Source organism: Aulonocara sp. 'chitande type north' Nkhata Bay, linkage group LG19 (assembly GCF_057382095.1).
Source record: "Aulonocara sp. 'chitande type north' Nkhata Bay isolate Kocher_YH1m ecotype deep benthic linkage group LG19, A_spYH_male_GT1.1, whole genome shotgun sequence".
In the NCBI taxonomy this organism is placed as follows: Eukaryota; Metazoa; Chordata; class Actinopteri; order Cichliformes; family Cichlidae; genus Aulonocara; species Aulonocara sp. 'chitande type north' Nkhata Bay.
This window is the reverse complement of record NC_141362.1, coordinates 26,364,308-26,377,670: the sequence shown is the minus strand read 5'-3', so window position 1 is coordinate 26,377,670 and position 13,363 is coordinate 26,364,308. Positions and strand designations below refer to the sequence as shown.

The following is a 13,363-nucleotide window of genomic DNA, read 5'->3' as shown; positions in this document are numbered from 1 at the left end:
AGACGTCAGTTACAGAAGATAAATTGCCAGTAAAAAAAAAGGCTGATATCTTACTTACAGGGAAGAATTTAAAGACAAAATGCACATTTTTGTATTTGCACTGATAAAGATGGGTGGGATTTGCCCAGAAAATCAGGCCTTACAGTCAAGCTTAAAAACAGGATGTGTTTGTGGAAACAGAAAGGAAGTGTTGAATAACTGTCAGTGGAAACCCGCATGAATCATAAATCAAACAATATCAAACTCAGAATAGAGTTTATCGGAAGTTGTGTGTGGCTGTGTGCTTGTTTGCACCGTAGCTCAAAACCTTAAGAAAACTTTCAGACAAAAGGGGACAAAAATTCCATATTTGTGGGAAAATTTAGAGACTTTAATCAGTCTACGAGAGGTTATATGCGTACATATGAAGACAATACATCATTTCAGTTTCTTAAAGAAGAAAAAAGATGGGGTAACACTTCAAATACATCCTGATCATTCATGTAACTCATTAAACAACATTCACTGAGTGGGTGTTAGCTGAGGTGCCACCTACAATTTCAAGAAATAAAAGCACCTCTATGAGGACTTTGCATATTTTCCAGAATGATGTAATCTGTTTCTTCTTAAGGTTTCAGCTCGCAGGTGGATGACACATTAGCACACACGCTGTGTTGTTTCTGTATGTCTGCTTTGTTTTTGTTTGTTTGTTTTTTCTGCTGTTGTTCGTTTTGGAGACTTCCCATCTCTTTGTGGTGGGAAACAGATTACAGGGGAAAACACATAACAATAACACATACAGGCATATGGTGTTTGTTGAACGTGAATCCATATGACTAAACCAAAACTGATCATGCCCTCAAAAAAACCTAAAAACCAAAGAAAAAAGCAGTAAACAGGATTCATGACAGTAACATTCGGTGTTTTTGCTGAGGTTGACTAAAATATTTCCTCAAAACAGTGTCATCGTGCGATCCTCCTCTTAATGTATAACTCCACCTTTGTCTGTTTCAGTGATTGACTTTCATGTGCCATATTTTTTGTGACCTGCTGACAGCCACCTGACTGGAATACTGTAGTCATAACTGTAGCTGGCTATATAAGAACTCCTCAGACAGCTCTACAACACCCACAGGTGCTTCTACCTCAGTCTTCAGCACATACACTGACATCGAGCCAGGTGAGTAGCTACAGCACAGACTACTGCACACACAGACTACACTTTTTAGTGACAGAATGATGAAAGAGTCATTCATTTGAGAAAGAATAGAAAGGAGAGATGAAACAGAAAGTTAAAGAAACCAGGACGTAGAGCGGATACTGTGGTAGTGTGGAAGTGACATCCAACATCACGATAGAGAGTATTTTAAAGCTGATGTGACAGGCATCAGAAACAATCTGTCTGGTTTTCTGCACACCACACAGGATCTGTGTCTTTTTCTGCTTGTGTCCAGTCAAGATGAAGTTGCTGCTTGTTGTTGCTGCTGTTCTGGCTGTGGCCAGCTGTGCCAGCATCTCTCTGGAAGATCTGGAGTTTCATGCCTGGAAACTCAAGTTTGGTGAGACAGCAGACTCTTCCTCTCCTATTTGTTTGAGCTTTTTGTCAAATGATATTCATCATGTTTCGTGGTCTTAAAGGAACCCTTAAATTTGGCCTTGCTCACGCTCACATGCTTGTAAAACATTATAAGACTAGAATAAAGGAAAATCTCTTACTGGAAATTAGATTGTTAATATTTAAGGATTCATCCTGGTTCCTTCATTCTCTTTCTGACAATTGTTTTTTCAAAATGGCAGAAAGATCCTACCACTCTCCATCAGAGGAGGCTCACCGGAGGCAGATCTGGCTCAACAACCGCAAATTTGTGCTTGTACACAACATCTTGGCAGACCAGGGTTTGAAGTCCTACCGCCTCGGCATGACCTACTTTGCTGACATGGTATGTTTGTATGTCTGTTTAGGTTTTTATGTGTAGGTCATCAGCATTTTTCACTGCAATTAGCAGAGAACGACACAGAGAATAGCATTTTGGATAACAACCCAATAAGCCCAGAATTATGTTCTTCTTCATCAGGAAAATGAAGAGTACAAGCGAGTGATTTCCCAGGGCTGCCTTCACTCCTTCAATGCTTCTCTGCCTCGCCGTGGCTCTACCTTCTTCAGACTTAGACTACCTGAAGGTACTGATCTGCCCGACACTGTTGACTGGAGAGATAAGGGATATGTCACTGATGTCAAGGATCAGAAGCAGTGTGGCTCCTGCTGGGCCTTCAGTGCAGTGAGTACATATAACGTAGTCTTCTCTATTATTGTAAAGCAGGAAACTTTGCTCGACTGTTGGCTTCAAACTGACTGACGCTTGTTGCAGACTGGCTCACTGGAGGGTCAGCACTTCAGGAAGACAGGAAAGCTGGTGTCTCTGAGCGAGCAGCAGCTGGTCGACTGCTCGGGAGACTATGGCAATGAGGGCTGCGGTGGAGGCTGGATGGACTCCGCCTTCCAGTACATCCAAGAAAATGGAGGGATTGACACTGAGGAGTCCTACCCTTATGAGGCCGAGGTAATAAAAGAGTGGAGAATAATGTGCTTATTATAATGTTATAATGTTATTGTTCATCACTTGACTGTCATTATCTTGACAAATGACAGAGTTGGAGATGAAAAGACAATTATTCATGATAGACTTGCAAGCAACTGGTGTACTTTACTGCCACCTTGTGGAAAAAATATATCTAGTGACGCAAATCTGATCAAGGTCAATTTATTGACTACTTTTATATTTATCTTTAAAATTATAGCGCTTGGTAAATGCTCTCATCTCTTATATTTTTACAATAGCGACTTGCAAAATGTGTCAGTAGATAATTTTCTCTCGACTAGGATGGAAAATGCCGTTATAATCCTGATAATATTGGAGCCACATCCACCGGCTATACTGATGTGACTAAAGGCGATGAAGACGCCCTGAAAGAGGCTGTGGCCACCATCGGACCCGTTTCTGTAGCCATTGATGCTTCTCAGATGTCATTCCAATTCTACGAATCAGGTAAAACACTGTGTTGAAAGAGCCAAATAAAAATGTTATATAGAGAAAGAAATGTGAAGATTTATTTATTTATTTTTAAACCTCTCAGTCTAAATGATATGTATTTCTAGGAGTGTACAATGAGCCCCAGTGCAGCAGCTTACAGTTGGACCATGGTGTGCTGGCTGTGGGTTATGGTACTGAGGACGGAAATGACTACTGGCTGGTCAAGAACAGGTAAATAACTTGATTGATGCTCGTTCTAATAGTTACTGAGAGGTAATACATGTAGATTATTACGTCGCTACATTTGGTTACATATTATATCTGCTAAATGTTTATTAATTTGTTTCTTTCTGCAGCTGGGGTCTTGAATGGGGAGACAAGGGATACATTAAGATGAGCAGGAACAAATCCAACCAGTGTGGGATTGCTACTGCAGCAAGCTACCCTCTGGTCTGAAGAGGTCAGAAGAAACTTAAACTACTTTTTCTTTCTAGCTCTACTAAGATTTTTTTTTTAACAATTTCATTAACAATTCCTTTTAAACATATCAAACCTATGATCATGTGCACAGATTAATATAAAAATATTTGTGCATCCCACAGTTTATTGACTGATTGATTACATTTGCAGGTTTCCTCAGTGAGGCGGAGATCAGTGGCATGTAATCAACATTAATTTTATTTTTATTATTTCATTTTTTTTTCAGGGTAAAGAGTCACCCTTTGCCCTGGTTTATGTTTAATAGAAAGGTATATAAAATTGTAAATAAATATAAATAAATAAAATATTTCACAGTGATTTAAACATTTGTTTGTGCGTTTCTCTTTGTTGGGGGTGTTTGGCTTTGTAACCATTCATTGGTTTATCCAGACAGAGATATTCAACCTCAGTGGGATTTTTTTTTGTCCCACCACACAATTTTAAATCATACAGTTCAGATGCGACTGAAGTGCAGACCTTCAACTTTAGTTCAGCAGGTTTAACAAACATTTTACTTTATTATAGTCATTTTTATACATAGTTCTTCATTAGAGCCTCAAAAGTAATTAGAGAAGTCAGTGACAAACAGTTTTGTTTTGTGGCAAGTGCGGCCTTGTTTTTTTTAAACCTTTCATTGTAATTTCAAGATGGGACCTAAAGAGATGTTGGTGCAAATGATGGAACAAACAAAGTCAGACAGATCGTCTGATCTTTAGGCTGCATTTATGACTTAGTTTATTCCTAAACAGAATGAATGCTTGTAAATAAGGTCTATGTATAAATATAGCTAATACTTTCAGCCAGTTTGATGCAGCTAATTCATAAACACGTAATTAAAATTTAATTAACAGGTGCTTACGTTAATTAAAATCTTTGCCAAACCACCGAATTAAAGCTGAAATATGGCTGATTTAAAAGTTATTGCGGTGATGTGCAGCAGCAAATCTATAGAAATTGTGTCTTTGTCCAACAGTTTATAGACAGAAGTTTAGTTTGGTAGACTTTATGAATTTCTATAAAAACCAAACAAATAAGCATGTAGTATACCAGTTAAAAAACAAACAAACAAGCAAACAACAACTTATCTGGATGAAGTTATGTACCTGACAGAAAGAATACTTGATCATTATCCCAAATTATGTATTTGTATTTTTTCTAAAGATTACAGAAAAGTAGCGTCTGTTTGCTTCACCTCACTCAGAACTTATGTGTTTTACAATCAATTATGATTTTCTCAAAATATGTGAAAGGGGCGTTTAATGTTATACTGATTCTTGCTTAATTTTATTCATGGTTCTTTGGCCACATTAGCTGAGCTTCAGCTGACATAAATTACTTTAAGCTGGACTAATTAATTCAAAACGAACTAGAAAAGTCTGAAATGTGGAATGAGATGCACCCTCACATACTGGCTGCTTCTTTGACATTTGGCTCGCAAACCTAAGGTGAAAAATAACAGCTGTGGGCAAGAAGTTTCAGAAGTGGGAACTTCATTTTGTAGAGAAATGTCTCCGTTGTGGTTTCCTCTGTGTTTGAACTTATTTTTTTAAAGTAACATTTCTTGCTTAATGTTTCCATTTACAGTTTTACTGTTTTTATTTTTAGTATTTTGTGCCTTTTGAAAGGTTGTGAGTCTGAATCATTCATCAAAAGCACTAAAAAATAAAGATGCAAAAGTGAAAGATGATTTGACTGGCAAATGTAAACGTATAGGAACTCAGTAATGAAGTGTAAGCAAGCAAGGAAGAATTTTTAGGTAGTGTGTGAAGTCTGGTAGCCTTAATCTAGCAAACAGCTCAGCTAACCAACTGATCACATGCCATCCAACATCAGCTCATGGACACCACAGCACCAGCTCCTCCTCAGAAACAGTGTGGCTCCTGGTGGGCCTTCAGTGCACTCACACTGTTCTGTAACATACTGTTCAAGTTAATTCAGATATATTTATGTACTTCCAAATAACCAAAAAAGTTTATCTCATCCATCCATCCATAGAGAAAAATCCCCAATCACAATCTTTGACTTTACAGGTCTTTGTAACAACTGACTATTGTTATTTCCCTAAATAGCAAAGTTGGAAATGCAAATAAACTCTTTCAGCTGTGTGCCAGCAGTTGCCTGGATGCCTACCTGTTATCAGGAAGAAATCTTCAACAGAACTACACTCAGTCAGTGATGTCAGACTGCCTCTACTGGTATGGGGTGATGAGGAAAAAATCATGAGTTAAAAAGGGGACAGAAAATCCATATTTGTGGGAAAATTTAGAGACTTTAATCAGTCTGAGAGAGGTTATATGCGTACATATGAAGACAATACATCATTTCAGTTTCTTAAAGAAGAAAAAAGATGGGGTAACACTTCAAATAAATCCTGATCATTCATGTAACTCATTAAACAACATTCACTGAGTGGGTGTTAGCTGAGGTGCCACCTACAATTTCAAGAAATAAAAGCACCTCTATGAGGATTTTGCATATTTTCCAGAATGATGTAATCTGTTTCTTCTTAAGGTTTCAGCTCGCAGGTGGATGACACATTAGCACACACGCTGTGTTGTTTCTGTACGTCTGCTTTGTTTTTGTTCTGCTGTTGTTCGTTTTGGAGACTTCCCATCTCTTTGTGGTGGGAAACAGATTACAATAACACATACAGACATATGGTGTTTGTTGAACGTGAATCCATAAGACTAAACCAAAACTGATCATGCCCTCAAAAACACCCATAAAACCAAAGAAAAAAGCAGTAAACAGGATTCATGACAGTAACATTCGGTGTTTTTGCTGAGGTTGACTAAAATATTTCCTCAAAACAGTGTCATCGTGCGATCCTCCTCTCAATGTATAACTCCACCTTTGTCTGTTTCAATGATTGACTTTCATGTGCCATATTTTTTGTGACCTGCTGACAGCCACCTGACTGGAATACTGTAGTCATAACTGTAGCTGGCTATATAAGAACTCCTCAGACAGCTCTACAACACCCACAGGTGCTTCTACCTCAGTCTTCAGCACGTACACTGACATCGAGCCAGGTGAGTAGCTACAGCACAGACTACTGCACACACAGACTACACTTTTTAGTGACAGAATGATGAAAGAGTCATTCATTTGAGAAAGAATAGAAAGGAGAGATGAAACAGAAAGTTAAAGAAACCAGGACGTAGAGCGGATACTGTGGTAGTGTGGAAGTGACATCCAACATCACGATAGAGAGTATTTTAAAGCTGATGTGACAGGCATCAGAAACAATCTGTCTGGTTTTCTGCACACCACACAGGATCTGTGTCTTTTTCTGCTTGTGTCCAGTCAAGATGAAGTTGCTGCTTGTTGTTGCTGCTGTTCTGGCTGTGGCCAGCTGTGCCAGCATCTCTCTGGAAGATCTGGAGTTTCATGCCTGGAAACTCAAGTTTGGTGAGACAGCAGACTCTTCCTCTCCTATTTGTTTGAGCTTTTTGTCAAATGATATTCATCATGTTTCGTGGTCTTAAAGGAACCCTTAAATTTGGCCTTGCTCACGCTCACATGCTTGTAAAACATTATAAGACTAGAATAAAGGAAAATCTCTTACTGGAAATTAGATTGTTAATATTTAAGGATTCATCCTGGTTCCTTCATTCTCTTTCTGACAATTGTTTTTTCAAAATGGCAGAAAGATCCTACCACTCTCCATCAGAGGAGGCTCACCGGAGGCAGATCTGGCTCAACAACCGCAAATTTGTGCTTGTACACAACATCTTGGCAGACCAGGGTTTGAAGTCCTACCGCCTCGGCATGACCTACTTTGCTGACATGGTATGTTTGTATGTCTGTTTAGGTTTTTATGTGTAGGTCATCAGCATTTTTCACTGCAATTAGCAGAGAACGACACAGAGAATAGCATTTTGGATAACAACCCAATAAGCCCAGAATTATGTTCTTCTTCATCAGGAAAATGAAGAGTACAAGCGAGTGATTTCCCAGGGCTGCCTTCACTCCTTCAATGCTTCTCTGCCTCGCCGTGGCTCTACCTTCTTCACACTACCTGAAGGTACTGATCTGCCCGACACTGTTGACTGGAGAGATAAGGGATACGTCACTGATGTCAAGGATCAGAAGCAGTGTGGCTCCTGCTGGGCCTTCAGTGCAGTGAGTACATATAACGTAGTCTTCTCTATTATTGTAAAGCAGGAAACTTTGCTCGACTGTTGGCTTCAAACTGACTGACGCTTGTTGCAGACTGGCTCACTGGAGGGTCAGCACTTCAGGAAGACAGGAAAGCTGGTGTCTCTGAGCGAGCAGCAGCTGGTCGACTGCTCGGGAGACTATGGCAACATGGGCTGCATGGGAGGGCTGATGGACTACGCCTTCCAGTACATCCAAGAAAATGGAGGGATTGACACTGAGGAGTCCTACCCTTATGAGGCCGAGGTAATAAAAGAGTGGAGAATAATGTGCTTATTATAATGTTATAATGTTATTGTTCATCACTTGACTGTCATTATCTTGACAAATGACAGAGTTGGAGATGAAAAGACAATTATTCATGATAGACTTGCAAGCAACTGGTGTACTTTACTGCCACCTTGTGGAAAAACACTATATATCTAGTGGCTCAGCAAATCTGTTCAAGTCCAGTTTATTGACTAGTTTTAAATCTATATTTAAAACTATAGTACTTGGTAAATGCTCTGATCTCTTATATCTTTGCAATATACTTGGAAAATGTGTGAGTGAATAATTTGCATATTTTTTTCTCGACTAGAATGGAAAATGCCGTTATAATCCTGATAATATTGGAGCCACATCCACCGGCTATACTGATGTGAGTCAAGGCGATGAAGACGCCCTGAAAGAGGCTGTGGCCACCATCGGACCCGTTTCTGTGGGCATTGATGCTTCTCAGATGTCATTCCAATTCTACGAATCAGGTAAAACACTGTTTTGAAAGAGCCAAATAAAAATCTTATATAGAGAAAGAAATGTGAAGATTTGCTTATTGATTTTTAAACCTCTCAGTCTAAATGATATGTATTTCTAGGAGTGTACAATGAGCCCCAGTGCAGCAGCTCAGAGTTGGACCATGGTGTGCTGGCTGTGGGTTATGGTACTGAGGACGGAAATGACTACTGGCTGGTCAAGAACAGGTAAATGATTTCATGTGATGCTCATATTTTAATTCATGTTCTTGACTTCTTCTAATAGTTACTGAGGGCTGATACACAACTGAATAAAGGCATCTTATACATGTAGATTAATATGTCTCTTCATTCAGTTACATATTAATCTGCTAAATGTTTATTAATTTGTTTCTTTCTGCAGCTGGGGTCTTGAATGGGGAGACAAGGGATACATTAAGATGAGCAGGAACAAATCCAACCAGTGTGGGATTGCTACTGCAGCAAGCTACCCTCTGGTCTGAAGAGGTCAGAAGAAACTTAAACTACTTTTTCTTTCTAGCTCAACTAAGATTTTTTTTTTAACAATTTCATTAACAATTCCTTTTAAACATATCAAACCTATGATCATGTGCACAGATTAATATAAAAATATTTGTGCATCCCACAGTTTATTGACTGATTGATTACATTTGCAGGTTTCCTCAGTGAGGCGGAGATCAGTGGCATGTAATCAACATTAATTTTATTTTTATTATTTCATTTTTTTTAGGGTAAAGAGTCACCCTTTGCCCTGGTTTATGTTTAATAGAAACTTATATAAAAATTGTAAATAAATATAAATAAATAAAATATTTCACAGTGATTTAAACATTTGTTTGTGCGTTTCTCTTTGTTGGGGGTGTTTGGCTTTGTAACCATTCAGTGGTTTATCCAGACAGAGATATTCAACCTCAGTGGGATTTTTTTTTGTCCCGCCACACAATTTTAAATCATACAGAAAGTGTGTGAAGTCTGGTAGCCTTAATCTAGCATACAGCTCAGCTAACCAACTGATCACATGCCATCCAGCATCAGCTCATGGACACCACAGCACCAGCTCCTCCTCAGAAACAGTGTGGCTCCTGGTGGGCCTTCATTGCACTCACACTGTTCTGTAACATACTGTTCAAGTTAATTCAGATATATTTATATACTTCCAAATAGCCAAATCAGTAAACATCCCGTGGACTTAGAGAGAAAACCATAACAATCAGATCATCCCCTTTATACAGGCTGCATCCATAGTGTTTAGAAGCAAAAAATTACATTCTCCTCTCTGGTTTCTCCTGTCTTTGATCTTGTTTTGATCTTTTTTTATTTTAAATAACATTTCTTGCTTTATCTTTTCAGAAACAGCTTTACTTTCTTGGGCATTCTGTAGTTGGTGAAAATGTATCTCCATCCATCCAGCCGTCTTCTTCCGCTTATCCGGGGCCGGGTCGCAGGGGCAGCAGGGGAAAGGGAGCCCAGACCTCCCTTTCCCCTTCCACCTCCTCCAGCTTGTCTGGGTGCTTTTAAATAAAATGTATTCTTCTTCTTCTTCTTCTTATTATTATTATTATTATCATCGTCATCATCATCATCATGTGTATGTGTAAGCATGCTGCAAAAAAAACCCCTCTGCACTCTACGTCATCCGGCAATATATCAATCCAGACAGTAACGCTTGAACGAAGCTCTTTACCCTCAAAATACGGAGCGCCAACTCGATTATGAACACATTTTCATTGTTGTTATGATATTTTGATACCACGGTAAGCATTTACAGGATATTGTTTTATACAGGAAAACTGTTACTCAATAAGGCCAATCTACTAGTTGTTTTTCTCTTTCTCTGTGACCCAAGAATTAATGTGTAGGACTCACAAGCTGGTACCCCAAGGTCGAAAACACCACAGAGATGAGACCACTTCCTTACTCCCATCCTCCCTTTTTCTTTATCTCCTGGAAAAGGCTCGTTAAAGGCTAGGTGGTTCGTTTCAGAATTCACTAATGAAAGAACTCTGTATTTTATGTCTAGGAGTGTATTTTGCTGGGATGATCATAAATTATAGCTGAACTGATAAACTACACACAGGATACTTCTTTGCTCACAAGGCAGGAAGACGTTTCCTTATTTAGTCTGTACCGGTTTGAACTGGGAAAGCTGACACACGAACCTTTTTTTTCATCTATATAAACTGCTGTGTATCAAATAAACCTTTGAGTTGATTTGGGAAGGCAACCTGAAGCAGTCTGTGTTTCCTTGTTCTCCCAAGCTGCTCCCGGCGCTGTAACTAACCCAGCTGAACGGCATACCTGAGTGTTACTTTAAATAATTAGGAATCTTAAAAGGAAAGGACAAAACTCTGCTTATCGCTCACGCCACGGAGGAAACCCGGGACGGCAATTTCCTTCAATTGTGTGTGTAAAAAAAAACTTCTGCAGACTCTAAGCTACTTGGCTGACCACAAGTGGTGCTCTCACTCCTTTATGCATTCCAAGGAAGAGGGAGGAAGTTACAAACCGATCATACCACACACATCACGAGCCTCGCTATGAAACCTAATGGAACAATAGGTATGCTGTTTTGTGCCCTTGGCGTTATTAGTGCCTGTAAAGGGAGTTGTCTTCTCCAGCTGCTGTGGCTGAAATAAGTTCATTTAGTTTTAGAAACTTTCACTGAACAGTCAGCTACAATGTCACAACTAAGCATATGCATAAGCACTTTAATACTTTAAATGTAAATAATAAAATTTTCTATTACACTCCCTTTTCCCGTCACTCGTGAACAAGACCCCAATATACTTAAACTCCTCCACTTGGAGCAGGAACTCGTCCCTGACCCAGAGTGGGCACTCCACCCTTTTCTGGCTGAGGACCATGGCCTCAGACATGGAGGTGCTGATTCTCATTCCCACCTCTTCACACTCTGTGAACTGTCCCAGTGCGAGCTGGAGGCCATCGCCAGTTGAAGCCAACAGATCCACATCATCTGCAAAAAGCAGAGATGAGATTCTGAGACCACCCAAGTGAAAGCCTTCCGCCACTTGGCTAGGCCTAGAAAGTCCATAAAAATTACAAACAGGATCGGTGACAAAGGGAAGCCCTGGCAGACTCCCTCACCCACCGGAAACGAGTCTGACTTATTGTCAGCTATGTGGACCAAGCTCCTGCAATGGTTGTACAAGAATCGAATGGCCCGTAGCAATGGGCAAGACTCCCCATACTCCTGAAGCACCTCCCACAGGACACTCCGAGGGACATGGTCGAATGCCTTCGAGTCCAAAAAGCACATGTAGACTTGGTTGGGCAAACTCCCATGCACCTGCAAGTATCCTTAAGAGGATAAAGAGCTGGTCCGGTGTTCCATGACCAGGACGAGAACTGTATTGTTCCTCCTGTAGCAGAGGTTCGACTAACGGACTGGACTCTTTCTTAGTCTGGAGTTTATCTCAGATTCATTAATTAAATGAAGTTAAGGACAGAGAAAAGAATGTACAAGTTAAATAAACCTTGATATAGAGCTAAAGTTTTATAAGCATTATAACAACTCAAGTTTATTAATTTAGTGAACTTGACCTTGCTGCTCGAGTCCAGAGTGGTGTGACGCGTCTAGTATCTGCGTGCTAGTGAACTGCAAAATCTCCAGTGGTCAATTGGAAAATAAATAAAAATGCTAGTAATTTTTCAGTGTTAGAAAATCAACACTGCTAACGTTAGTCACTGTTAATCTTTAACACTGACTAAGTTACTGTTAAAATATAACACTGTCAGTGTTAATTTAACACTCAAAAGAGTGGACACATAAAAACACTTTTCTAGTGTCAATTGAACACTGGAGATTTTGCAGTGGGGTAGTGTATTTGCATTTGTCACCTTTCGCTTTCAGCCACACCATGACACTGCCACATCGCTGCTGAGTACTGATGATTGCAGTTCTGCAAAAAGGAGAACTGACTGAGGGAATGTTTTTGGCCAGCATATAGCCTTTTCCTATACATCTAGGGTAGTCTACAGTGTGGTGCGATACATACATGTTAAAAAGGTTTAGCCACCCGCTACATGAAGGTGCGTAGACTTTTTGAAACAGTTCAGATCTCACAGGAAAAATGAAACACCAGGGAGTGCCGAGCTCCAGCTCTCCGCTTCTTCACTACAGACCTTTGGACCAGCTCAAGGAGTGCTTGGTTTTGAAGTGTGGTTACTCATTGAATTGACATTTCAACAGCATGTAACACAAAAAATAAAAGTGCCATCAAAACAACAACAGTTGCCTGTAATATTTGAAAACCTCACATATTTCTCTCATAAGAAATGCTGACTGATATCAATATTCCTCCACCAGATCACCCTTCCTCAATTCTGACAATTCATTTCAAGAGATCAATACTACCAACACCTGGATAACTGAGAATCTACACAGACACTTAAAGTATAGTTACACATTTATCTGCTTCAGTTCTTTAGATTTTTCTCTATGAGCTCCAGTCAACCACCTGGCCTTATCTGGTTTGTTAAATAAACAACTTTATTATTAAGATTGCAGATTAATTGTGTTCCATGTTGTAGATTCTGTTTACATACCCTTGTGTTTAACTATAAATTTGTGAGAGGGGATTTGCTTGCATTGTTTTACTTTATCTTATTCATTGATTTTCAGACACTCGAAGATGGCTGAGAATATTGCTCAATGACAAGCTAACACATTTCATCCTGGACTACTTTCAGCTGCCTTAAATACTTCAAAATCCTTTTTGTTGTTAAAGAAGTCTGAAATGTGGACTCAGATATTGGCTGCTTATATGGCTTTTTAGCAACTGAGTGAAAATATTGTTTGTACATAGACCAGCAGGAGAGAGAAACAGCAAAATTTAGGTCTGGGACTGTTTTTTTCCATAATTCCAAACACAGCTAAGAGATTTGCAAAAACTATTGAAGACCAAAGAAGACTAAATGCTGACTTTCATGAATGTT

At 39.4% G+C, this 13,363-nt stretch overlaps 2 protein-coding genes across 5 annotated transcripts; both read left to right on the top strand.

Moving 5' to 3' along the window:
- Window positions 1–1,028: 1,028 nt before the first annotated feature.
- LOC147307160 (procathepsin L-like) lies at window positions 1,029–3,815 on the top strand. Of its 2 annotated transcripts, none has more exons than XM_086274382.1 (9): window positions 1,029–1,159; window positions 1,434–1,538; window positions 1,777–1,919; window positions 2,055–2,258; window positions 2,349–2,540; window positions 2,861–3,026; window positions 3,137–3,242; window positions 3,368–3,471; window positions 3,642–3,815. In XM_086274382.1, the coding sequence occupies exons 2-8, from the start codon at window positions 1,439–1,441 to the stop codon at window positions 3,465–3,467; spliced, it is 1,011 nt and encodes a 336-aa protein (XP_086130508.1). In that variant the 5' UTR covers window positions 1,029–1,159; window positions 1,434–1,438; the 3' UTR covers window positions 3,468–3,471; window positions 3,642–3,815. The 2 variants fall into 2 exon arrangements, with proteins under 2 accessions (XP_086130508.1, XP_086130509.1); XM_086274383.1 differs by having other exon boundaries at window positions 1,106–1,159; window positions 1,405–1,538.
- Window positions 3,816–6,438: 2,623 nt separating this feature from the next.
- On the top strand, window positions 6,439–9,885 carry LOC147307159 (procathepsin L-like). Of its 3 annotated transcripts, none has more exons than XM_086274313.1 (9): window positions 6,439–6,523; window positions 6,798–6,902; window positions 7,141–7,283; window positions 7,419–7,616; window positions 7,707–7,898; window positions 8,233–8,398; window positions 8,509–8,614; window positions 8,790–8,893; window positions 9,758–9,885. In XM_086274313.1, the coding sequence occupies exons 2-8, from the start codon at window positions 6,803–6,805 to the stop codon at window positions 8,887–8,889; spliced, it is 1,005 nt and encodes a 334-aa protein (XP_086130439.1). In that variant the 5' UTR covers window positions 6,439–6,523; window positions 6,798–6,802; the 3' UTR covers window positions 8,890–8,893; window positions 9,758–9,885. The 3 variants fall into 3 exon arrangements, with proteins under 3 accessions (XP_086130439.1, XP_086130437.1, XP_086130438.1); XM_086274311.1 differs by lacking the exon at window positions 9,758–9,885 and adding an exon at window positions 9,064–9,236; XM_086274312.1 differs by lacking the exon at window positions 9,758–9,885 and adding an exon at window positions 9,064–9,236 and having other exon boundaries at window positions 6,478–6,523; window positions 6,769–6,902.
- The last annotated feature ends 3,478 nt before the right edge of the window (window positions 9,886–13,363 follow it).